Source organism: Anser anser (genome assembly GCF_964211835.1).
Source record: "Anser anser genome assembly, chromosome: 12".
Lineage (NCBI taxonomy): Eukaryota > Metazoa > Chordata > Aves > Anseriformes > Anatidae > Anser > Anser anser.
In genome coordinates, this window is record NC_139733.1 from 2858564 (window position 1) to 2882985 (window position 24422).

The window sequence follows — 24422 nt, forward strand, 5'->3', positions numbered from 1 at the left end:
AGCCTCTAGCAAACTAACCTTTTATTATATGTTCAAGCTTTGCAGTAAAAGACAACAACCGGTTACCAGATTTAGAACTCTTTGATGACCCTGATAGTTGGGAAAACATCCTCCACTATGCTATGAACTTTTCCCAAAACAGACTGAGGATACTGAAGTTACCAGGTATGTATTTCGGATGAGTGACTCACTTCACCGCAAACTTTATTTGACAATTAGTGGTTACAGAAATCACCCATCCTCTATCGCTTTTCGTGAGCCGTTAACATCCATCCCACTAAGAATACCACTAATAATACCAAATTATTATTTTCTCTCCATCTGGTTCTGCTGACCCAGTGTGTAAGATTACCCTCTGGAAAAGAAAAGCCACAGGGACCGAACGAGGCATGTTTCTGAGAGGCCCTCATAAAAGTCTCTGGTTACTGTGGGATGAAGACAAGAGGAGGAGTGCCAAAGCACACAGCAGCACAGCTGACAGGAAGATAATGTCCCCATGCAACTGTTCCTGGATATTTTACTATTATTGCTTCAGTAATCCTCAACTCTTTGTTCTGTTAATTAGCATTCAGTGGCTATAATCCTGCCCAGAAAAAGTCTTTGTTCCCAGATAATAATTTCGTAACAAGCAGAAACATTTCAAAAATTTTGTAACAACAAATGAGTCAAGGTCATAATCAACTGGTCATCTTTGGCTTCACTTGGAATTCTTCCCCAATCCGATTTCTAAATAATACTAGTTTACTACTAACTACATATGAAAGGATCAATATATTTAGAAGAGATGTCCAGTTCCATGACTCTTGGTGTTGAACTTCTGCAGGTTGCCCATGAAAAGCTGGCAGTCCCCTTCTGGTCTGGTTTAAAAAAAAATGGAGGTGGGCTGAAGGGTTTTGTTCTTTTAGCTGGGCACATATGGACAATAAGAAAGGATAAAGAGGTCCTCTATTTTTCACATTTCACTAAGAAATGAAAAAGAAGCATTTGCTAAATGGCAATTGGGAAAAAAACACACCTAAGCACTGCAGCAGTCTTCCCAGCACTGCAGTGGTCTTCTGATAGAATTACTTTAATTTCCATCTTTGTTTCCTCATTCAAGAAATAAATTAATATTGTCTTACAGGGATAGTTTGATGCTGAAATTTCTATCATTCCTTGTGTAGAAAAGATGTGTAAACATTTAAAAGATATTATTCATCCATTTGCTAAAATATTTACAAAGATTTGAAGATATTTCAATTTAATATCTTCTGAAGCAGTTTAAGAGGACCAGGTATTAGCTTACATTATAGAACAATCTGAATATGAATGAATAAATATCCAAAAATGCAGTTAAATTTATTTCTGCCTCAGTAGGATATTGTAATAGGATAACAAACAGCCCAGATCTTTGAAACCGTGTCTGAAAATCAAGTCTCCTTGAGTATACTTTGGTAGTTAAATTAGCTTTTTCCTTAAGAGTACACACATTAGGTATACAATATTTGAGACTAATTTAAGATTTCGATTTCTCTCCCAATCAATTGTAGCAGGTATGTTTAGACTCTTAATTACTTACTGGTCTTGCAGCTCCCAGCCCTACCTGTCACCAAATTGCCAAAAAAAAATCCCATACTATTCCAAGTTTAGCTTCACAATTTCCGTTTGAAGAAGTTACCATTTTGCTCTAAAATAAAGCATCTTCTAGACAGATAACATATCCTTATGCTTCACTTTTTGTCTGTATATAAGGCTTTAAATTTATTAAAATGAGAGCTACAATACAAATCAAGTCTGATGTCCACTGTCCCTCTACAGAGGCTTTCAATTTTATAACACTGAACAGTCACATTATTAATTTGTTCAGACTTCAGCTTTAATCTTACATATAAACACTGCAAAATAACAAATATCTCAAAGCTATGCTTTGTAGTTCAAATATTGCTCGGAAAAACACGATCTATCAAGTTTCAAGCAGTATCTACAGTGAGTAACAAAATGATCTGTAATAGTAGGGAGTAGAGGAAAGGAAATCTCACAGACAGTACAAGAAGTCTTACTAGTTAAGCTTAAAGACATGTTAAAGAATCAGTCATTTTACCAACAAACACAACTTAGTAGTCAGACTTTGCAGAAATTGTTTTTAAATCCCTTCTTATTTGAGAGTAACGATGGAAAATTTAAGTCAAAGGGACTTGGTTTTGCAGTAAAAGTAGCACAAGTGAAATCTGCAGTTATAATAAAGGCTATATTCTTAGAGAAAGAATGGTCTGGTGGCTGAGGTATTAACCTTGGACTTGAAAGAACTGGGCTCAGATCCCAGCTCTGCCACAGAGTTCTGCATAACCTTGAATTAGTCACTTAATTCCTCAGTGCATCTGCTCTCAAGACATTAAGCAAGGATGATAATATTTCCATAGTTAGCTTCACCTTGCTTTTATAGGCTTCAATTTTGCAAATTAGGTAGAAAACAAAATCTGTAAAAAGCCAAATAGTGTAGCCCCGAGAACAGTTTGCATCAGGAATGGGAATTAGTTTCTGTTCTGAAGACTTGCCAGCAGTCTTAGGTTGCATGGTGTAATCCCAAACACCATCAAAAATCCTAGGAACTACAATTATGGAAACAGTCAGTAACAGCATTCCAGTTTAACTACTACTCCTGCAATAATGTTTATATCACATACACTGTACATGCATAAAGAGCAAAGGCTTATTACTTCCATTGCTAAAAACACTAGGCTAGTTAACTTGAAACCTAATATAAAAAGTAACTTAAAATTTATTACTATATTTTCAGGGCTTTGTATATATATCTGAAAAGCAAAAGGAGTAAGAAGTTTTGAGTAAAACTTGAAACTAATGAAATAAAGCATACTTTCCATAATTCTAATGCAAGGAAGATATACAGAGACTACGCAGCAACACTCCTAAAGTACCAATACCACGAAATACCTGTCATTCTGAAGTATTGTGATACATTCAGACAAATGAGACATTGTGTGTTTATCTACCTTGAAATGTTTATGAACATGATCTATTACTCAGTTTGTAAAATCAGTTATCCCACTTCTCAAGCATATGGTAAACATGTATCATGAAGAATCACAAGGACTGTACATCGTTTAAAAAAAGCACAGTAATTTTAAACATAAATGCTCTATTTTTATTCCCCTCATAAGAATGCTGAAGAAATGCATAAAAATATTTCCAACCACTACCATACAACTTCACTAGAAATAGAGGCTCAATTAATTGCGATTAGAATCACAAAACACTTATTCTCTATTTAGATTCCATAAAATCAAGCACACATCAAGCTAAAAGCTTTTATCAAACACAGTGTCAAAGACTTTAAGCTGACTGACTAGCAATCATACTTCAGATATTTAAAAACACATTAAAGCTTTCCAGGTATAGCTTAGCTCTCAGTTTGCAGTAGTTTGAACACTGAAAACAAAAGGCATTACTGTTCCCACCCCTGTAAGAAAAAGAAAAGGGGAGGAGGTGGGGAGTGGGGCACTGTCATAAGATAGGAAGATGCAGACAGAGACAATTTACAATGGGAAAGGAGGTGAGGTTCACATGTTGAGCAACAAAAGAAAATCACGTGAATTTGCAATCATCAAGCTTGAACTGGAATTAATTCCTTTTCCGGGCTCCAACAATGGAGCATCACAAACCACTTGAGTTTCACATTTCAAGTTTATGCCATCAGCAGAAGTCCTCAGTGGAATTATGGGTCCGTAATTCATTGTTGTCACTATTTATTTTATGCGTTACGGTTGCCCAAATTTTGTTTGCTCAAAACATGTACTCACATACTTACCACCGCTGGACCTTTGTGTGCTTGCATAAATCAGCATTTCTTTTCTTCTACAGCGGAGTGGGGAATCTATCCCAATAGAGAAACAACAAAATCTAACTGCATAAGCAATTTTCTTCTATGTAAGATATCTCCAGTCCAAAAATAATAGTTCTAAAAACTACTCACTTTTCCAAAAAGTTCCCACTTAGAAATATAAAATATCTATCTCTGCTCAATTTCTTGGAAATGGTAATAAAAAATAAACCAAAAATGAGGTCATAAGCTTCATGTAGTTTGTAAAACAACCAACAATACTAACAGATTGGACTTTTTATTAACAATAGATAAAAACCTCTGTGAAAATGAGATACAACAGCAAAGCTGATGTTATTAAAGCAGTTTGCAAGAAATCATGACTTTACCAGTTTCATAATGCTAACATGGGGGGAGAGGAGAAAGGACAAGAAAAAAAAAATCTAATTAACCAAAAAAATCTCTCAGGTAGGAGTAAATGAGGGCTTTTTTTTTTTTTTTTTAAACTGGAGTGAATTTTGTTGCTTAACACATTAGAAGCTAAAATTCTACATCACTTTAAGCTCCAAGAAATTTGCATACAGCAGCTGATACATTCTTGCAAACCCTCCTTCCCCTAGCTGATCACCGTGACATCCGCACGCAAACAGCACTCGCAGGAGCAGGAAGTGCCAGACAGACCCAAAATTTAAAAGCGCATACAGGCAGCATGAAATAGTCCAAAAAACTGCAAAAGTACCATGAAATACAAGAATCTACAATTCAAACACCAGCAAGTATCAGGCTTACACACAACACCAACATAATACAAAGAACAAAATGCTGCTGTAAGTGAAGGAATGCTGCGAGGGCTCTGACGCAAAGCCCCCTGCCGTTCAGCCATCCTGCAGCACAACAGCACTGACAGAGAATAGCAGGAGCACTCTCTACTGCTTGTAATTGATAAACATTTGTATTTTTATCTACCCCTTTTGAAGTTTGTACTTACTGCAGCCTCCAGAAAAGATGAGAGCTTTCGAGATACTGTTATCCTACAATACACAGTTATCCTACGGCGTCCTATAGCCAGAGGACAATTTCTGCTGCTGAGGCTGAAGGTGTACATGACTCAACAGTGCCTTGACTCAAACACTATCAACAACTTGTATTAATCTAAAAATAAAGCATGGTAAGAATCGCACACTACATCGCACACTTTGCATTTGTGTAATCAAAACAAACAAAAAAATAATCACTAATTTAAGAGCTAATCCAAAAGTGAGGAATGCATTCTTTTTTATGACCTGATACTGTTGCAGTGGCTCCATTTCACTAGGAAGTTTGAGTACTGCAGGTCTCAAATGTATCAAACCAGTCCCTCCCCTTGAAAAATCTCTGAAAATACAGATTGATTCATTCTTTCTTATAATTCTAGCTTGAACAATTAGTCATCAGGACACAGACACTCAACTGTATTTACTATATGGATTATTGATGCAGACCCAAAGAAATGGCTACATTTTACTATGACAATCTGGCTACCATGCCTGCTCAATAAATCTACCACTGAACAATTTTTGTTGGAAACAAGTTCTTGCACATGCATGATGGCTACCTTTCAAAACATAACAACCAGATTCATTTCCACATATAATTTGTTTATATATTTCCTCAAATTTCCAGTGTAAATTGTCCATATCACGCTCTAAGTCTTCAAGTTTTCCACTCCAAAAAAGGGAGAAATATTGAGAAATATTGAAGTCTCGGGTTTGGATCATTTTTAAAACTACAGAGACAAAACACATTGCTATACCAGAATCTGCTATATTATTTCCAGCTCAAATACCAAGTATATGAAAGAATTAGAATATATATATATATATATATACACACACACACACTTATTTAAAGCAGAACACTGGGGTAAAAAGCATATCAATTAAATCCAGCAATACTCAATGGTAAATTAGGTTGGGGGAAACACCTTGAGCCCAAAGGAAGCACTGACCGTGCTCCAGGGGGATCTGCTTGTGAGATCTCAGGGCAGCACGACAGCTGTGGCCCTACTGCCCTGATAGACCAAGCTCAACCAAAAGCCCTCATCCCTGACTCCATTTGTTTGTGACTACTGCTGTAGTCAGGCTGTTCGTGCCTGGCACCTGCTGGGCACACTGGCCAAGTCCCTGCTGCATTTGTCCTACAACTGCTGTCAGCTCCCTTGCTCCTGACACATCATTGCTGTCTGTTAGTTGTGACGCAAGCAAACAAAATAGAATTTTCTAGCATAAAGCTGAGGGTGTTTTCCTGAATGGCTTTGAGCATATGGGAATGTCTGAGCATGCATGACCTGCTGTGATCCCTTTAAGGAGCATCCTAACCAGAGGGACTATGTCTCAGCACAACATACGGTGTACAGCATTTCTGGGCAGCATCCTGGAGCAAACTAGTGCCCACAATTCTTCTTGCAGAGAACAAGTTGGTTGCTCTCAAAGACAGCCCAAAAATAAAGTGCTGGAACAAAACAGAGAACACCACAAATTTGGAGTGTAGACAGACCTAACGTCAGTAGGCAACACCAGGGTCCAATGGATTTCATAGGGCTAAGATGGTTAATTACTGCAGCAAGCTTGTCTGCTTTTCTAACTTAAGTCACCTTAGCTTTATTTCCAAAATGCAGAGAGAGAATTATAGAGAAATTATAAGTTAATCCTCTTTATACACTAAACTTCATGCAGCCAAGCAATTGTCAGATGGTGGTGGATTTTCTGTGGCCACAGCAGACAAGCAACCAGTACCTCTGAGACAGATAAATGATAGCTGACTCTAGTGAACGAAAGCCCCATGTTGATTCATATTTCAAACAAGTTTTAATTGTACAATGCCTTATAACCATCTACATTTGTCTGTAGTTTTGCTTGACAAATGAAAAAAATTCTTCCCTCCTTTTTTTTTTTTTTTTTTTTTTTTCCCCTGTATATTATCCTTCTCTTTCTTACCCGGATTAAAGCACAAGCAAGAAAAGAAAGCAAATTTTCTGAAAAACTAGCATATACACACAGGCATGTAGGGCTTTTATTGGTTTTAGGGAAAAAAAAAAGTGTTTTCCATTTCAAAACTGGACAAATAAAATCCTCAAATCTGCTAATCAGATCAAAGGAGCTGTATACTGAGCACTTGCTACTTCAAATATAGCTCTTGGGAATAGAGACAAATTTCTGGTTTAAAAGACAACATTAGGTTTGTTTTTAATAACACACTCAAGTTTCATAACTGTACCAGATCCAGAGTGTCAATAGCCACAAAAAAACCTCTGTCAAAGTGCTTCCCACTCAATAGTACTCAGCTGTGCATTTTTCTTTATAGCTGCTTCCTTTCTTTATTTTTTAAAAGCATTTTGCTGCAAGTAGGCAGCCTGTTATACATGAAGGGTGGACTTCCAGTCTGCACTGTGTATCCCAGTGCAAAATGAACTCCAAAGCACACCTGCAGAGCTCTCAAAGTGTTGGTTTTTTTTGTTTGTTTTTTCTTTCTTCTTTGATTTATCAATTTGCTCCGGACATTACAGAAACTAATCAGCATCTCAATATTATTTTCACATATCATCTTAATTGTGATCATATTTAAAATAGATAAATAGGGAGCCTTCACTGTAGAAGAGATAGTAAATAAAATTAAGAATCAAGGACTGTAAGCTGATAAAAAACTGGGAGATTTATCACATGAAAAGTGTTTTCCTGGTAGTATTTTAATTAACATTGGCTACAAACAATAACATACGACTTTTACAGGGTACATAGTCATTAAATAAACAGATGTTTTAATGCCGATTTAAAGGAAAAATGTACACGGGTAAATAGATTAGCCTACACCATGGTTCAGAAAGCAGCACGCATTGTTTTCATAAAGACTAAATTTGTTTTGATTTTCAACTGTTTTAGCCAGCGTTTGGTCAAATAACAAAACCTAGTAGTGAACTAACAATTTTGTTACAAGAACACCAAGTAAAACCAGGTGCATGCTGTTTCATGCACAAACACAAAACCTACAAAAACTACAAGAGAAACTAGAAGCAGTAAAAGCTACTCATGCAACACTGTTCAAACACACGACTACCAGAAGTGAGCACTGAAATTCAAGGGGGTAGAGGGGGAGAGGGGGAAATATGTTCTCTGCACAGAAAATTTATGTCCCAGGTGAAGCTGTCCACAATGAAGATAAATAGCTATTATCTATATCTTTAGGGCAACAACAATACACTGTAACATGCTTGGTCCAACATACCCATTATTCTGCCCTGCAACCCTCCCCGTTCCAATCTCCGAACACAAACCATGTCCTTTGTATTCCTTTTTCTACTTTGTGTAGCTGATATTTCTTTCTTACAAGTAACTAAAGTTGTAAGACATTTATCAAACAAGCAAGCTCTTGAATTTCACCTTACTGTTTAATAAAACAAGCTAAAAATCAATACACATAGAAACAATCTTAGAACTATAAGTGACTGAGAGTACATTATATTTGATACAGTAGATAAAATAAAACCCGAGTGACCACAGATCACATACTGTAATAGCAACAAAGCCAACAGGATTATGGTAATTAAGTAGTAGAAAGATCAATAGAATACCTGCTGACTGTCCAAAATATAGCAGAGGCGGCTCTTTGAATTTCTGACCCAGAGAACAGCCTGATACATATTTTTTTGTTAGCCCTGCATAATCTATCTTGAGGAAAGAACTTGGTTGTGTACTTAGCCCACAGGTGAACAGGTGAATGTTAGATTTTTTTTCCATGTTCATTGCAAAAAGCAATTTCAAGGAGCCATACAAAGCACAACAAAAAACAATGAACCAAAAAAGAAAATTAGGAAGATTTTTGTAGTCTTTTTCTGGTTTTGTTGTTATTGTTATTACTATTTTAATTCATGGAAGCACAATATCCATTTCTTAATTATGTTTGCTTAGAAGAAAACACGATTTTTGATAGATATACACATCTGCAATTTCATAGCAAAACACAAAACTTAATTGCATTTCAAAAGTTTTGCTTCAAGATATAACCAAAAGCAAAAGCTGCTTGCGGACTGTCCCAGAACAACTACAGAGGAAAAAAAAGGGAAAGCAAAACAGTGTCCCTGATACTTCTTTATATTTGCTGCATATAAAAAATGTGGTATATTTTGAACAAAAACTGGCCTTCACTTATTTTTGATTCATGCCTACATGCTGGCAGTACAATATAAATTTCAGATTGCAGTAAAATCTTGAATTAGCTCAGGCAAAAAGCAACCAAAATCAAAAAAAAAAAAAGTCACAACCAACTAAAAATCCTCTCCATTAACACAGGACAAATTGAGCCAAATGTTCCATAAAAGATTTGAATTTTGTTTCAGTTATTTCATACAGCTCTAATTATTTCTTCATACCGTATATGGGAGATGATTTAACCAAAAACTACTACCAAAGCTGTTGATACTCCCCAGTAACCTTAGACCTCATAAGGTGCCTCAAGGCTCACTCACAGCAACACTGTGTTCTATCAACAACCCCAAAGACTTCTAGGCATCTTCAAAAAGTTTTCAGTGGATTTAAAAATAAACATGGAATTCAGTTTTTCTTAATTGTTCTTTCAATTATTTGTTGCACTTAAATATTACTTCCATATGGTATATAACATCCTTATTATGAAATCATTTTAAAGGAGCTCATCCCCTAAAAGTGAACAGTCAACAGTCAGTGTCAGGGAAAACATGCAAATGATCTCTGCCCACAAATCACAATAAACTTATTTTTCCTCCAGATAATCAGTCTTCCACAAACAAAAGTTCAGTTATATCTATGTGGCAAATTCAGTAGTTAGCTCTTCTTTTTTCATTTTGATTAAAAAAGGAGAAAATGTGCACGAGTCCCATTAATGACTGCGGATACCAGCTTTGTTGTTAGACATGAGTTCCATCAATATTTTGTAAACACTCACTCAGAAAACGCCTTTCCAGTGGAAGCTGAGACATTTTCAGTCACAAGCAACACCCATCTCTCCAGTCATTTTATACTGGATCATTTTCCTTTAATGAGTCTTTGTTAACAGAGAGGTCTTCAACACCAACAGGAGTAGCAGAGATGCTAATCTAGAGCGCTAGAGAAAAAAGGCTCAGGATGACAATGGGAAGATAGGTTAGTCAGGAGTCAGCACTACTACACGTTACCTGGAGCTATAGATTTCCAACAGGCATCAGCCCTAACCTCAGTCACTATAAAGGAACCTGAGGCACGTACACACCCGTGAATGCTTGCTATGAAAGACAGAGCAGAGGAGTTGGATGGGACAAGGTAAGGCCAGACTGGATGACAGTTCAGTGAAGTCACAGGTCTATCAGCAAACACCACAGATACCTTGAGATCACCAGCACCTAATAATACTGGCACTGACTGCATCATAATAGCACGATGTCACCGCACTGCTGCCCAGCACTAACGCATACAGTGTGACACAGAAGCAGAGCATGAGGCACAGAAGAGGCCTCATGGGATCACTATGGTTGAAGCTACCGGAGTACAGCTCAAATCCCTGAAGAGTTTTGCTGGGCAAGAAGCAAAAGGTTTGTCTGTTAAGTGATATACTTGAAAAATAAACCACCTATGTGCATCTGTTTAGGACACACTAAAAGCTTGTTGGTAGTGATTTATCACTGGAAGAGCGCTGTGAATACCATAAGAAAACAAAGAAGTTTTAATGTGAAAACACGATGAAAAAGTCACTTTAGAATTATTAAATACATATATATGTTGAGATGTAAGAGATGTTTAAAGCACAGAATTTATTATCACAGAACCCACTGAAATCAACTATATAAGCAGTATTGCTAAAAATACTGACGCTCTACTGAGCTAATGAGAGAAAAGTGGCTTTACACAGGATATTTTTCAATAAACAGAAAGACATTTTGAAAAATAAATGGGTGAGTCTGTGCTGGTTGCTTCTGCAGGAAGGCTGTTCCCAGCTGTCCAAAACCGAAGTATTAGCATAAGCCTCAAAGTCCAGTTCTAAGAGACACTATAGTAGAGAAATAGCCAGTTACTTCTGTAGCTATTTCTGTATCTTCCATATTCAAACCAGTTCATTCACACCCAGTTATTACTTTATTTTGTCAGACATTAAACAGAAGAGATAACAGTAATCGTACATATGCATGGCTACATACATACTATGTTCGTTTATTACACACAATCCTCATCTTTCCATTGAAACACAAAAGCTGATATGAGAGAAGAGAAAAATGAGAAAACAGAATAGGATAAAGTTAAAAACATTTAAGTTCAATTATTTTAAAAAGCATGAATATTCTTTAACTAAACCTAAAGCTTAAACATAACACAGCCTTAAAGAAGAAACACACAAGGCAGTAATAGGAACATAATTTTGTTAGCTGTACCAATAATCATCACTACGTTATCACAATAAATGCTGCGTGACTTAGCTTCTATTTCTTAATAAGCCATTTGGCCAACCAACCATCAAGAGACCAGTGGCATGGCACAGTACATCAATATTTGTGTTTCTAAATATTTTCTTTCACTGGATGTAATCCTTATTTTTCTACTGAGACAACTGGAAGGTATTTTCTGTATAAACATTCACGGAAAAAAAAAAAATTTAAATAGCAGCAACGTAACATTTAAGTTGAAAAAAGTCTGCTTCCAAACATTACCTTTTTCTGCTAGATTATTGCACACAAGTATTTGTGACTTTCTTGCCTCACCATTATTCCTATATTTTAAAGCTTTTCAATAGCTTGGATCATAAAGCCTCTTTTTCTCTTAGCAAGATACGCAATCCTTCCCTCAACAACCAGAAAAGATATGAATTGTGTCAGAGCCCCTGAGACATGAACTCCTTCACTTATGGTGCTTAAAAGGGTGAAAGAACCGATCTTGTGGGGAAAAGACAAAGACCAAGAAAGCCACACCTAACATGGCACTGAGGCTGTACTGTTCCCAGGCTACACGCAGCAACAAATTACTCTCTCAAAAGAAGAATGTAGGTCTTACATGAAGTGGAACAATTAATTTCACGCTTGTCAGCCCAGTCTCAATAGTGTGTTGATTTGAATCAGATATTTGTGGCGCATTACTGCATGCAGCGGACTGTCTTGATGCCTCCTGAGCAGACATATTGCAATGATGACTATCATTGTAAAACAATCCATCAATAAGAGTAATTACAGTATTGATCAAAATGGCTGGTTGTTCGTATCAGAATCAATTCTCAGGAGTTGCCAGAAACAAATATCTAATGGACTATTCCATCACTGCAGCAACTGAAACAGCTAATATTCTGGAAAGCTCTTAATAATTACTCATTGATTCTAGATTTCTGCTTCAGTAGTTAGCTATACCCTGCTTACTGTTGCTTGAAAGTCAGTCTTAGTGGTTGAAATAAGATTCCGATGCAAATTTATAAAGTGCTAGCATCTGCAAAAAAAAAAAAAAAATCAGAAACACCTCATATAATTTCACTGCATTCTGCTAATCAGAGGATCTAATTATATTTCTTATTACATTGTTTCTGGGTGAGAAACTTTATTCTGGATGCCGACAGCTCATTTTACAGTGGCTGCTCTTACAGTACTCTACAATAGGCAGGGTGGAATGCATTAAGGCTCAGATTGTAAACAATAGAAAGCTTAATACCATTAATGGGATATTTTCGTGTACATGTCACTCACTACATTACAGATCATGTTGAGACAGCATCAGCTCTTAATGCTGCACTATAAACCCTAGAAGATATCTTCATAAGATGTTCCTATTTCATTTTAGATTTGTCTGCTCTCACATCCAAACTGTCCTATTCGTTAACTGCAGCTAAGATTATATTAAAATGTGTTTGCATGCTGATATAATCTTAAATAGCCAATAAAAACATATTTAAATTAATAAACTAGCACATTACACAGGCATAGCAAGAGACAGTATTATACCGTTTCTAATAAACTACTTTTATATAACACATTAGCATTATCATCAATTGGAAATCACTAATATTTCCTCTGATGTTTGCTGAAGTAGTGTTAATTATACTCACTCTCTTTTGGTATTCATGTACCATCAATGTAATTAATTTGGAGCTTACTGAAGTGTGAAATGTTCTGCCTTATAATAGATTTCCCAGAACCTCAAACAGCAGTCGACCTTAAGCATTCCCATTTTGCTATGGCTAAATACAGAGGTTGAGTTCAATACTCCGGTATCCTCAATGGTAAAGCAGAAGCATAGGAAATAACAGAAATTTGAAAGCTGTTTTTTGAAAAATGTTTTGCTAACAAGGTTAGCATAAATGTCTTTCATGTGTTGAGATGCCCAAGGTGAGCTGAAACGCGTAAAGGCAACCAATGCAAACAGCATGGCTGAGCTCCGACTCCAGGGTGAAAAAGACTAGCATTGCTTCTATTTGTTTTTAATTGCACAGAGCATCTTTAGCAAATCATTAGAAGTCTTAGAACTAATAATATGGAACATTCTGAAGCACTGATGCTTAGGGCAAAATAAATGAAATTTTGCAAAGCGGGAAAGGTAAGGAACAATTATTGTCTCAGATAACAGCACCCATTTATTCTGTCATTAATGATAATAATAGAACTCCATGAATTTATATAAAACTTGTTTCACACCTCACTGAAGTCCAGAGGAATATTTTTTTCCTGGCATATTTTGGATTAGGCCTCATAACATAGAGCTCTCCATAAACACCAACACAGTGAGAACATTAGATATTTTAAATGTTTAGATATCTAAACATTTTTTTCCTCAATATAATTCTATTTATACACTCTAAACTGTGCTCCACTTAATTCCATGTTACTAATGTTGTCTTGGCTTTTTTTCCCTCAAAGGGATTACATTTCCACCTTAATGATATCATCAGAAAGTTAATCTATGTTCATGCAAGATGCTTTAATCATTTCCTGCATCTAACAGCTGGGAAAGTCTTTCAAATGCAATAGTAAAACAGTCTAGAAATCTTAGTGCAAGAGCCACCTGACACTGCTATTATCACAGTTTTGTTAATTTTAATCAGGAAAGAGCTATGATTATTCAAATACTACCAAACCAGTTCTGATAAATATCAACCTTTTAATAAGCACCGATATATTTTTAAACCTACAGCCACAAGGGTGAATAATCAGCAGTTCCTACTGTTTCCACTCATCTTGCATCCTTCAGAAAAGGAAAGCTTTGGAAAACATAACATTTAAAACTTACAAAACTAGCTTAAAAACATTCTACAGAAACCCTGAACACAAAACCAGACAAAACAGATGGCAGATCTTCTGCAGAGAACCAGTATTTTCTGCAACATTTGCCGAACAGATGCATCTATTCTGTGCGAAGGGCACAGAGCACAGCATAGTGTTGCAGGACTAGCTTTGAAAAGTCCAAACTCTAGATACAAGAATAAAAGCAGCCTTAAACATGTTTATTCTGTAAATACAGGTAAAAAATTATGACAGAATGCTTTCAAAATATGTCAGCAAAGAATCGCTGTGAGATAGCTATAAATTATAGGACACTAATTTACAGGAAAACTTCTGCAGACGCCAGTCTTCTCTAAACCAAATGCAATCACTGCATTCAGGATATGCATCCTTATGTCTTTTTAAATTATACTTTTAATGCATCATAATATTATATCTTTAAAAAAAAAAAACTTCCTTGAGCAAAAGCTATGCACAGCTGGTGAACGAACATGAGACAATCCTTGCCATCTCAAAACAGCTGACAGAGAAAAACCAACAACGCCCGAGGTGTCCACGTGCCGTCATTAGCACAGAATTAGTTCACTATTTCAGCAAATTATGCTTTGTAAAAAATACGTTTGCCAAAATGATATTGTTTGCTTGATATGCTCTAGAAAAAAAATAAAATAAAAAAGGCAACTTTTCTGCATTGTTTCTATTGCTATCATTTAAAAGTGCACATTAACAAACATAATAAAAAATGCTGACAGTGACATTTAGCGTTGATAATGACAGATAATGTTATTAAGCTAGGAGATGTACTTCTAGCATTTTGCAACTATCGCAGGTTGTTACTGTGATAAGCCACCTCCGCTAAGAAGCGGCACATGAAGTCAGTTTCACTGGAGCTGAAGCAGCTCTCTGCACCACAGCATGTCCCGTTTCTGGTCGTTTCAAAGGGCCAGAATTCTCTGGAGGTAATTAATGCCTAAGGACAAGTTCATAGCATTACTACCTTCCACTCAACTGCATTTCACAAGGGACTGTTTCAACCAAGCTTTGCAAACAGACTGTAAGCCACCTAAATATGTTTTCCTAAAAGTCGTTTTACTAACAGCAACCCCAAACACAGGCTAAGAGCCCCATGAAGCCTGGGTGCACCACGCAGTACTGATGCTTGGAGAAGCTCCCCCCCCACAGTCTGTGTGCTTCTACATTAACCTTGTTACAACCTGGAAAACATTTACGAGTTTTAGAATTTCTTGACAGATTATTATTCCAATTGTCTTGCTTCTCGAGATTTCATATTATAGATTCAGTCTCATGTTATCGATTCAGATAACAAAGAAAAATAATAATTTATCTTTTTTAAAAAAAAAATCTTTCCACATTTTGTTGCTTTACCCTTTGTTTAATTATACAGTTCCAGCAGAGACATGCACACCTACACTGACTGACATTTTGATTTTAATGCTGTCTAAACAACAGCTTATTAAACACATAAGAAAATCCACATCACTGCAGAAAAGAAGTGGCAGAAACCACTTGCTTCCTTGATGCTTGAAACGTACTACGAACTTTTGGCTTGGAATGAACAGATCTCGTCAATACAGCAGGAGAGCAGGAGTTAAAGCTGACAAGTCTCTGCTCAGCCACCGCATAAATAACCTCAAAAATTGAGAACCTTGCCAGCACAACTGCAAACACTGAGACCTGAGCGTCCACTTGGAAAACAAGAGGAAAATTACTCTGTTGTAAGATGAGTGCAAAATACCACTTACATGAGAACTAAGCGGAGGCAAAAGAAAAGGTTAAGCACTTGGCAGAGCAGATATGATGCTGTCATACCCAAGTGAAAATACCTTCCCTAGCCTGCCTCAGACATCCAGGAATGTAGGGCAATGACTAGAAGGATTCAGTGGATGAACAGTACTTCAAAGAAAGCGGGAAAAAAAATTGAATATTGATAACTTGCTGTCCAAATACCATCCAAATGCTAAGATGCAAAGCCACCAGCATCTTGCAGCACAGTCACCATCAAAGTCAGCAAATTATACTACATATAAAGAACAGGTATGTGCTTTTAAATATACATCAGTTATTGCATACAGCTCCATCCATCAAAAATGGTAAGGCCAAAGGCATAGCAGCACTCTGTGTAAGTAACCTCATATTCCATATTAATGTTAAAACCCTTTTTATGAAACCTGTGGAAACTACTTGGAACAAAAGAGTTGCTCTTGAAAGCTAACCACAACACGATGAGAAATCTTTGTCCACCAAAACATCTTTTACCATGACCATGCTGTTTCCAATTTTCTCCTTTTGGGAAAAGTAGAGAGACATGATGAGCCTGTAATTCACTGGGGATTCAGACTTGGCCAAGATCTGTAGTTCCTCTTGCTTTGACTTATAACACATAAAATTACAGTCCTCAGTAGAAAAAGTTTCCAGCATTTAACTGCTCTGCTATATAACCCTAAAGCCACATGAAGTCTTTATAATTTTTAATTTGAGATGCACAAAATTTAATTTTAAAATATGAATTTTGAATATTCGTATTAATTATTCACTTTTCCCTACATGCAATAAGCAGTCTACTTGTTTTTGTAATAAAAATTTTCAATACTTATTTTAAGAGAACGACAATTTATCTGAACAAATTCAAGCATAAATATGAGGCTGACATACATTGTATTAAGCTGCTCTAAGTGGGAAGAAAATTTAACTAAAATAAAATTAACATTCTAACATTCTAATTAACATTCTAACTAAAATAAGATTAACATTCAATTTGTCTTGATATTACACTCTGTCACATAAAATGTATTTTGCAATATGTATGTTGAACAATCAAAATTTTTGAAAGGAAAGGAATTACTAATTTTGTGAAACTGTATGCAATATTACTTACAAGAGAGAAGATTCATGCTTCTAGAATACAACAGGACTTGCTTAACTAAACGCCTAATTAGACACGCATGCAGATCTTAAGTCTTTTTAGTCGGTAAACTACTAAACCAATAGCAATTAAAATGAGACATTTAAGGTAACAGTAACAAGAATACTTACCGAGTTTCATTTATGCACCCGGTGCTATAATCTGGAAATAGAAATCTACTATTTATCTTCGACACAAAAAATGCCTATATGGATGAAGCAACTAATAATTGCTCAGCGATGCATAAAGTATGGCTCAACAACATATTTAATTGTGATTATATCTAAATGTTTGCAGACTGGACAAGGGAGAGACAGAATTAGACTAATTTATGACTAAATTTAACCTTCATCTGATGCAATTATTTTTTTTTCTGACATCAGAAAAAAATGGCCAACCTGGCCAACCTAGGCATCTCTAACCACCGTTCTGCAAACTGCAGCATGCCATGCATAAATAAAGCTTGGCACAAATTATTTTTTTTCCTTCCTTACCTGGGGCATTACGTTAAATAAGCTGTTCCATTATATTTAAGCCAACCTTTATAAAAGTATTTCCAATTCCAATTTATATCATGCATTACTACGAAGCGCACATCAATGCTGATTAAGTCAGCTAATTCAGAGAACATTGCTTCTTCTAAAGACACAAATGGTTTTGTCATCATCTTGTATTCAGACTCTTCTCAACCACGTTGCCAAGATACATTCGCACGTCATTTCAGCCACTAATAATTTTTCATTTACCAATCTGACAAGTAATAAAGTCACCTGTAAGCTTTAATACAGCAAGCCAGAGAAGCTATACTCACGAATATCTAATCCACTTTACACTTGCTTCTTGTTGGCCAGACAGCTGGTGTGCTGTGACCACCGCTTATTACACTTAACACAGCTATTCCACTCTTTCCTAGTGCACCTGCACTGCTGCAGTGTCCAGCTGTTCTTTCTCGTGTTACATTTAGACTGCAGACTTTTGGGGATAAAATTGTCTTTTCATTGCCCTAGGTAACTATACACAACTGAACTCCGAGATGCTCTAAAACAAACATGACAGAATAACAAAATATACACCACATGAAAAATTTACAATTTATGTTGTCTCTGATTTGTCATCAGTATTGTTACTCATACTGTGGAAGTTTTTACAAATAATGTTTTTCAATTCAGTGGTTAAATAAAAGACTTCATCTTGGGTCAAAGTGCGTTATCCCCTTCTTGCCCTTTCATTTTGAAAATAAAACAGAGATGTCAATTTTGAAACAGAAGCGTGGAAACACTTCAAAGGTTGGGTTTCTAATATGCTAAGTCACAAGGTTTTGACTTTTCCAAAACATTCTGGAAGTGACAGAATTAAATGCTTTGCATTTTTTATGGATGTCATCCCACTACAGTGTTAATAATCTCCTGAGTACAAAGATGAAACAATTTAAATCCAAGTCTACGTAAGAGAAGACAAACACGTATTTTTCAGTCTGCCTAAATAGAAAACCCTTGGGAGTTCCTACTAGAACTGCTCCTGTCTGCTGCAAAAGTTGCTGATATTCTCCAAGGACAAGCAAACTGTCTACAGCGTTGTGCTAGTTTTTTGCTGAGATACCAAACATCAATAATAAGGGAAGAGTCTCACTTCTCTTGCTTGGATTTGTCAGAAGCATTTTACTTTGTCACCTTGCCAAAGTTAACATTAGCACATGAAAACTCTAGATCTTGGCTAGAACCACCACCAGGACCACCACAGAGGGCTTGGAAACACCTGGCAGTGACCACTGCAGCTACAAGGACAGAGCCCCAAGGTAAGAGCCAGCCAGTGGAACCAGCACATGCCCACAGCAGCTTAATGCCCCTGATGGCATCCCCTGCCCATCTGTTGTTCTCAGCCAAGCACCTCCTCGAGCCAAAGGCTACCACACCATCAGTCCTAAAGACTAAGTGCTCACAGCCAGAAGTAGCCATTTAAATCCACACAAAGGATGCTTACAACTGGACATATGAAAATCTGTTTGAGGCTTTATCTTTAAAAATGAGCAAATGAAAACCCTCAGGGAAATAACAAATGAACAAGCCACATTTCAAAAAAAAAAAAAAAAGCAATTTAGCTGACAAACTTGAGCACTTGTGAACTAAGGAAAGCTTGATTTATAGTTGAAAAAGCATTTGTGCTTGCTTATGCAAACACTTTATGATGCAAGCTGTAAGTGTGCTGTTTCTTCATGAGATCAGTGACTTTGAGAGTATCCTGTGCACTGAATCTCACAAACTAAGGTTTCAGATGTACAATTTTGCAGTTGCAATGCTTTCTCTGCAAAATTATTACATTTAAGTGCCATTTTATTTCTATTCAATACTAATGGTTTGCATCAATGAAACATTTCTATGGATACAACATTTTAGAGCTCCAGACGTAGATCTGAATCATTAACAGAACGTCAGAAAACCAGACACTAATTCCAACAGCTGAAAATTACTGTAAATAAAAGCTAAAGCTCTGCCTTTGCATGCTTGGTTCACAGAAGATGCTTAATGTTTTGACTCTACCCACTCACATCAGCTTCCACAATTCAGCATAACTTTTACAGAAGGGACTTCTGTACGAAGGTAAATGGGTTAAAAATCTTCAGCCTTCGAAGACAATGCAACTAACCTGAGAAGGCAAAGATGACTGAAATGTGGCTTTGTGCTCTTCAAACCCAATGCTCAACCTACAATAGGTGATGACCTGGTTTCTGGATGCTGTCTCCCAGTTCTGTGAAATAGCTCTGCTCTGGTAGAACTGCAGAGGAGGCAATGTAAAATTTCATCCACTGGAAAAAGTCAGCCAAGTTACTTTGGCAATTATCAATGATCTCAATATACCTTTAAAAAATAATAATAAAAGAAAAACAGGAGGCTTCCAGATTTCCATTCCACTGAAAAAATGACACTCATCTACAGTGATTTTATTACTCAAACTAAAGCAAAAATCTCTGTGTTAATGAGATACATTTGGGAACTTGGGGTCAAACCCTATGATCGCTAACACAGTGAGAAGATACAAAACATCACAAAGCACTTGAGGGGACTTCCTCACAACATTAATTTTTAGCCTGGCAGAACAATACTCATTATAAGATCCCACAGATGAAAACTAATGTACTGTGAATTTTATACCACTTCATTATAATTCAAATGACTTTTTCTTCCTTCTTACATTTTCATTGTTTGATATACTAGAATACCTCTGCTCCTTTTATATAAAGCATAGGAATAATGTCAATGCTCATCAAATAATGTATTAAATAAGTAATATTCAACAACTACATATGGATGAGTATTATTCAAGTATGTTATGCTACAAAATTGTCATTTCGTATCAAAATATGACTTGTGTAGCAAGGCAAAGAAAAACTAAAAAGGCAAGGAATCTTTTGAGGGAGAAAAAAATCAAAACATATTAATCATTCTTGTACACTATTTTTAAAAATTGATATTTATGAAAAACCTTTCTAAAACTCTCTTTCCTACTCTTAACATTTATTTTCAAATCCTTATGTCTTACCTATGAAATAAGTACATTGACTATATCATCACAGTCTAGTTTGTTTTAAGCCACCAGTGAAAAATTAGCTCACCACCCAATGCATTTTACACAAATTCACAGACCATGGTACAGCACCTCTGGACACTTGGCAGTCCCTTATTGTCCTCCTTATTTTCACTGCAAAGGCTGTTTTGCTGCTTTTCAAAAAGCAGAAAGACCAAGTATTAGTGCCTTTTTGCTCAAGACATTCTTCAGTGTAGGCTGTAGTCTATCATAAAAATATTAAATTAATTGCTGTAACCATAAAATTAGGTTGACAAACTATTTTCCTGCGCTAAATTGCACAGTCTGAACAGTTCACTCCCAGCCTCTTGACATTTTATGTGAGCAATATAAAATGTACTGAATTTCTTCCAGCACTACTGAAAACAGAAGCGTCTCATTACAGGCCAAACAATTTCCGTATCACAACATGGAATGGGTGTTTTGTTTAATCTTCTGATGTACAATCCTTCAAACTCTATTGCTTCCCACTCTGGTACGCTTACTGGAAGCTCTGGGATTGTCTGTATAACAGCACTGGCTTTCATACCTCTTTAACTGTATAGGTTTTTTTTTTCCTTGCTTTTCAGAAAGTGTTTCTGAGCTATAAACACAAAACAAGTTTACAAAGGAAATGGAAAATAAAGTTTTACAGAACTTTGTGTTTGCTTTCACACTGATTTTTCTAAGTAGGTCTAAACCTTATAAATGACTACAGATCACCCAGACAATTTTCTTCCATCCTTGGAGTCTCCGGTGTGTGCTTACGAATCCGAGTCCCACTCTACGCCTGAAAATTTGTCTGGGCAAGGCAGGATCTGACTCTTGGTCAGCAGTCCAAGATTCAGCACTTGAAAATAATTCGCAATGCTTCCTCAAAGCACCTGCAGAGCACAGGAGACCTGCAGCTCGGCACTCCCCTTGCACATTCTGAGCTCGCCTCCAAGTTGTGGGCTCTAAATGCTCTCCACCTGCGGCACACCTCAGCACCACCCCCTCAACAGCTGGCACGTGCTCCTGTGGCAGGCAGTGCCGCTTCGCCAAGGCCGGCTCATTGACGAAAAGAGCAGCTGGGTCCGGGGGAAACAGAGAGAGACTGGGGAGGTGAAGGGAGAGAGGCTGCTCCTAAAGAGGCAGCGAGCGGCTGAGGGGAGGCCTGAGAGGGCCTCAAGGAGCCAGAGGCCTGCAGCACGAGCAGAGCTGCTGCTGGCAGGAGACCTCATCTGTGTTTTACAAATCCTTCAGTTAAGTCCCTACGGGGCAGTGAGAAGTCTGTGATTACGCTGTGAGAAGTCACGTCAGAGTCCCCTTGTAACTGAGGTGCAGGAAGTACCTCAGATCACTGGGCCCAGATAAGGGGCAAGAAGGACAGGCACTCTGCCAAGGAGCGGAGCCGCAGGAGCAGCTGGAGAGTGGGGCAGGGCCCCGGCAGAAGGAGCAGGCCCTCACACACCGACTGCAGGTGCTGACCTCCCCCACCCAGCCACATCCAGCTCATCCTAAGGGAGCTGGAAACGCGTTAGCCCTTACAAAGGGCACGGGCTGTGCTTCTTACTTAGCAGTTCTCAAGCTGTGTGGGAAATGACACATGCAGAAATGACACGCAGAGAAAAAGTTTAAGATTCACTGCCCTGGTGCCAAAGTGTCTGCCGGAGCAAGTTATATCAATGTGACAGTGCTCACGCCAGAAGGACATACTGCTTCAACACCTGCGTTGCCACAGCTTAGGCTGAAAGAGCTGAGAATAGGCACTTCAGAAAGTGTCACCTTCTATGCAGCACAACTTCTTTCCTTGGAACCTCATTTTCCTGCAAAAGCTTGATTTTTTTTTTCTCCAGTCTGATGGAAGTGTCTGCTACTGTCACACAGCTCTTTTAAATATGCCGACCATGTCATGAACCTTATTTGCATATTAATAGCTCTCTCTCAAGGGATTAATTGCCTTCCCAGTGGAATCGCACCACCAAACTTCTGCAGGGCTGTTCTGGGTCTGTGACAGGGGTGGCTACAGGCAGTTCAGCAGCTCAAGCCTACCATTTCTGAATTTTGGATTTCTCAGCACTTACCTTTCCGTGTTCTTAAATGCTTTTCAGTAATCATTGGCAGTATGAGATAGAGACAGACCTTTTAAACTGAGCTTACCCAGTTCAATACAGTTATTCAATTTATGATTTTTAAAGATTTTTAAAGATCAAATTAAATCATTTGATTATAGAATTCTACAGCGTGGATAATTTTCACATTAAAAAGTAATTGATACTGTTATAAATGTATAAAACTGGAAATTTGAGTACACTGACATTCTAGAACTCCTTCCTTTCAAAAAGAGAAGAAAAATACGATGCCAGGTTGTTCTCTCTCACAGGCTATTCTGAACTAACACACACTTAATGAGGCTACACATTTGTAGTCTCTCTTACGGCCACATAGGAGATTTTAAAGCAACTTCACAATATACCGTGACTGAAATTATCTAAATATGCAATAGAATCCATTTGTATCTGAATCCTGGCAACCATGGAACTCACTGCGTAAAATGAGAGACTACCTAGTGTACCTAGTGTTCATGTGAGGCGAGTTCATTAGCTAATATGACAGAGGCTACAGTGAATTTCTGATTTACTGCAGTGACCTGCAATACAAGAATCCGCTTAGCAGATTTCAGATTAAAAAAAAAAAAAAAAAAAAAAGACTCTTCCAGCAATAACCTATTTATGTTTCTTCTAAAAGGGATAAAGAGTGTAAGGGGAATAGACTAGAGCCTTGGTTTAGATTAGGCATTAAAACCTTTTCTATTTGAAGTGTTATAATAACCTTGTATTCATTCCAAGATTCTTGGGAAAATGTATATACTTCTCAGTTCACAATCTTTTTACAAAGTATTTTACTCACTTGCTCCTCCAGTTCATTCTTTCTGTGAGGAGGGAAAAAAAAAAAAAACAACACAATACCAGTCTAAACACTTCTCCAAATGCAGAGGAAGAATTTCTAGAATATTGTTTGTCACAGTTTGGAACACACTGTCACTGTGGAACACACACATTCATCTCAATGCTTTTTGGGCCCACGCAGATTAAAATAGCAGGAAGTTGTGGGCTTCTTGGTTTGATTTTGTGTCTGTGTGTTTTGGGTTTGTTTTGTTTTGTTTTTGAAGACACCACTGAAATTACTATATCCTTTTCTTGCACTGCTGTTTCAAGGCCTCCATCTCTGCTACTTAGGACATTTCTGCAGAAGCAGACAGTCTCAAAGCCCTCCGCTTTTGCTGTTGTGAAGTCACTAACTTTGATACACTTCAGAACAAAAACCTAATACCTTAATCAGCTAGCAATGAAAACCTAGTTGCAGTGGAGTTCGTATTTACCCTTGACAAAACAGGATAATAAAATATTTAAGTGTATCAGAGAAATAAGCATACATAGAAAACACTACTCAAGGCTGTAAACATAACTCCAGCATCCCCTTTACAACACAGAAATTACCATCTAGCCCAAGGGTGTCCTATACAGATGAAAGGCCAAAGACACTCAACATCTCAGCAAAAAAATGCTTATTTTTTCCATGTGGAAAAATCTCAAGTCACAGATCTTAAATATAATCCCCTTTGTGAGCAAAGAGGGTACAAAATCCTCCATTTGAACATTTGAACACAGGACAAGTCCATTTCAGAAAAGAACACTTATTTTTCCAGAAAAATCTCATCAAGTCACATATCTTAAATACAGTCCCCTCTGTGAGAGAGAAAAAAAAAAATCCTCCCTTTGAGCACAGGACAAGTCAACCGACGGAAATCTCTGCCCTTGCTGACCGCTCCTTGATCCTTTCTGCAAGCACCAGACATACTATGCTCCAAGCTCTTTCAGAAGATGCCATCTCTCCTCCTGTAG

At 37.2% G+C, this 24422-nt stretch overlaps 1 protein-coding gene across 32 annotated transcripts in view; it reads right to left on the bottom strand.

Annotated features, from left to right (window-relative positions):
- CACNA2D3 (calcium voltage-gated channel auxiliary subunit alpha2delta 3) overlaps nt 1-24422 on the bottom strand; it is a 509008-nt gene that overhangs the window by 373186 nt on the left and 111400 nt on the right. For 2 of the 32 annotated variants that reach the window (XM_083795923.1, XM_083795925.1), the window contains exons 1-4: nt 21304-24235; nt 20629-20690; nt 19618-19746; nt 12192-12267 (exon numbers count right to left, since the gene is read on the bottom strand). The exons of 17 other annotated variants lie outside the window; for them this stretch is intronic. Coding sequence is in view for 3 of the 15 variants with exons in the window: in XM_083795942.1 (XP_083652068.1) it covers nt 19618-19746; nt 20616-20618 (132 nt within the window). In the remaining 12 variants the exon portion in view is untranslated. 13 more of the 32 variants (XM_083795927.1, XM_083795924.1, XM_083795935.1 and 10 more) reach the window with 13 other exon arrangements.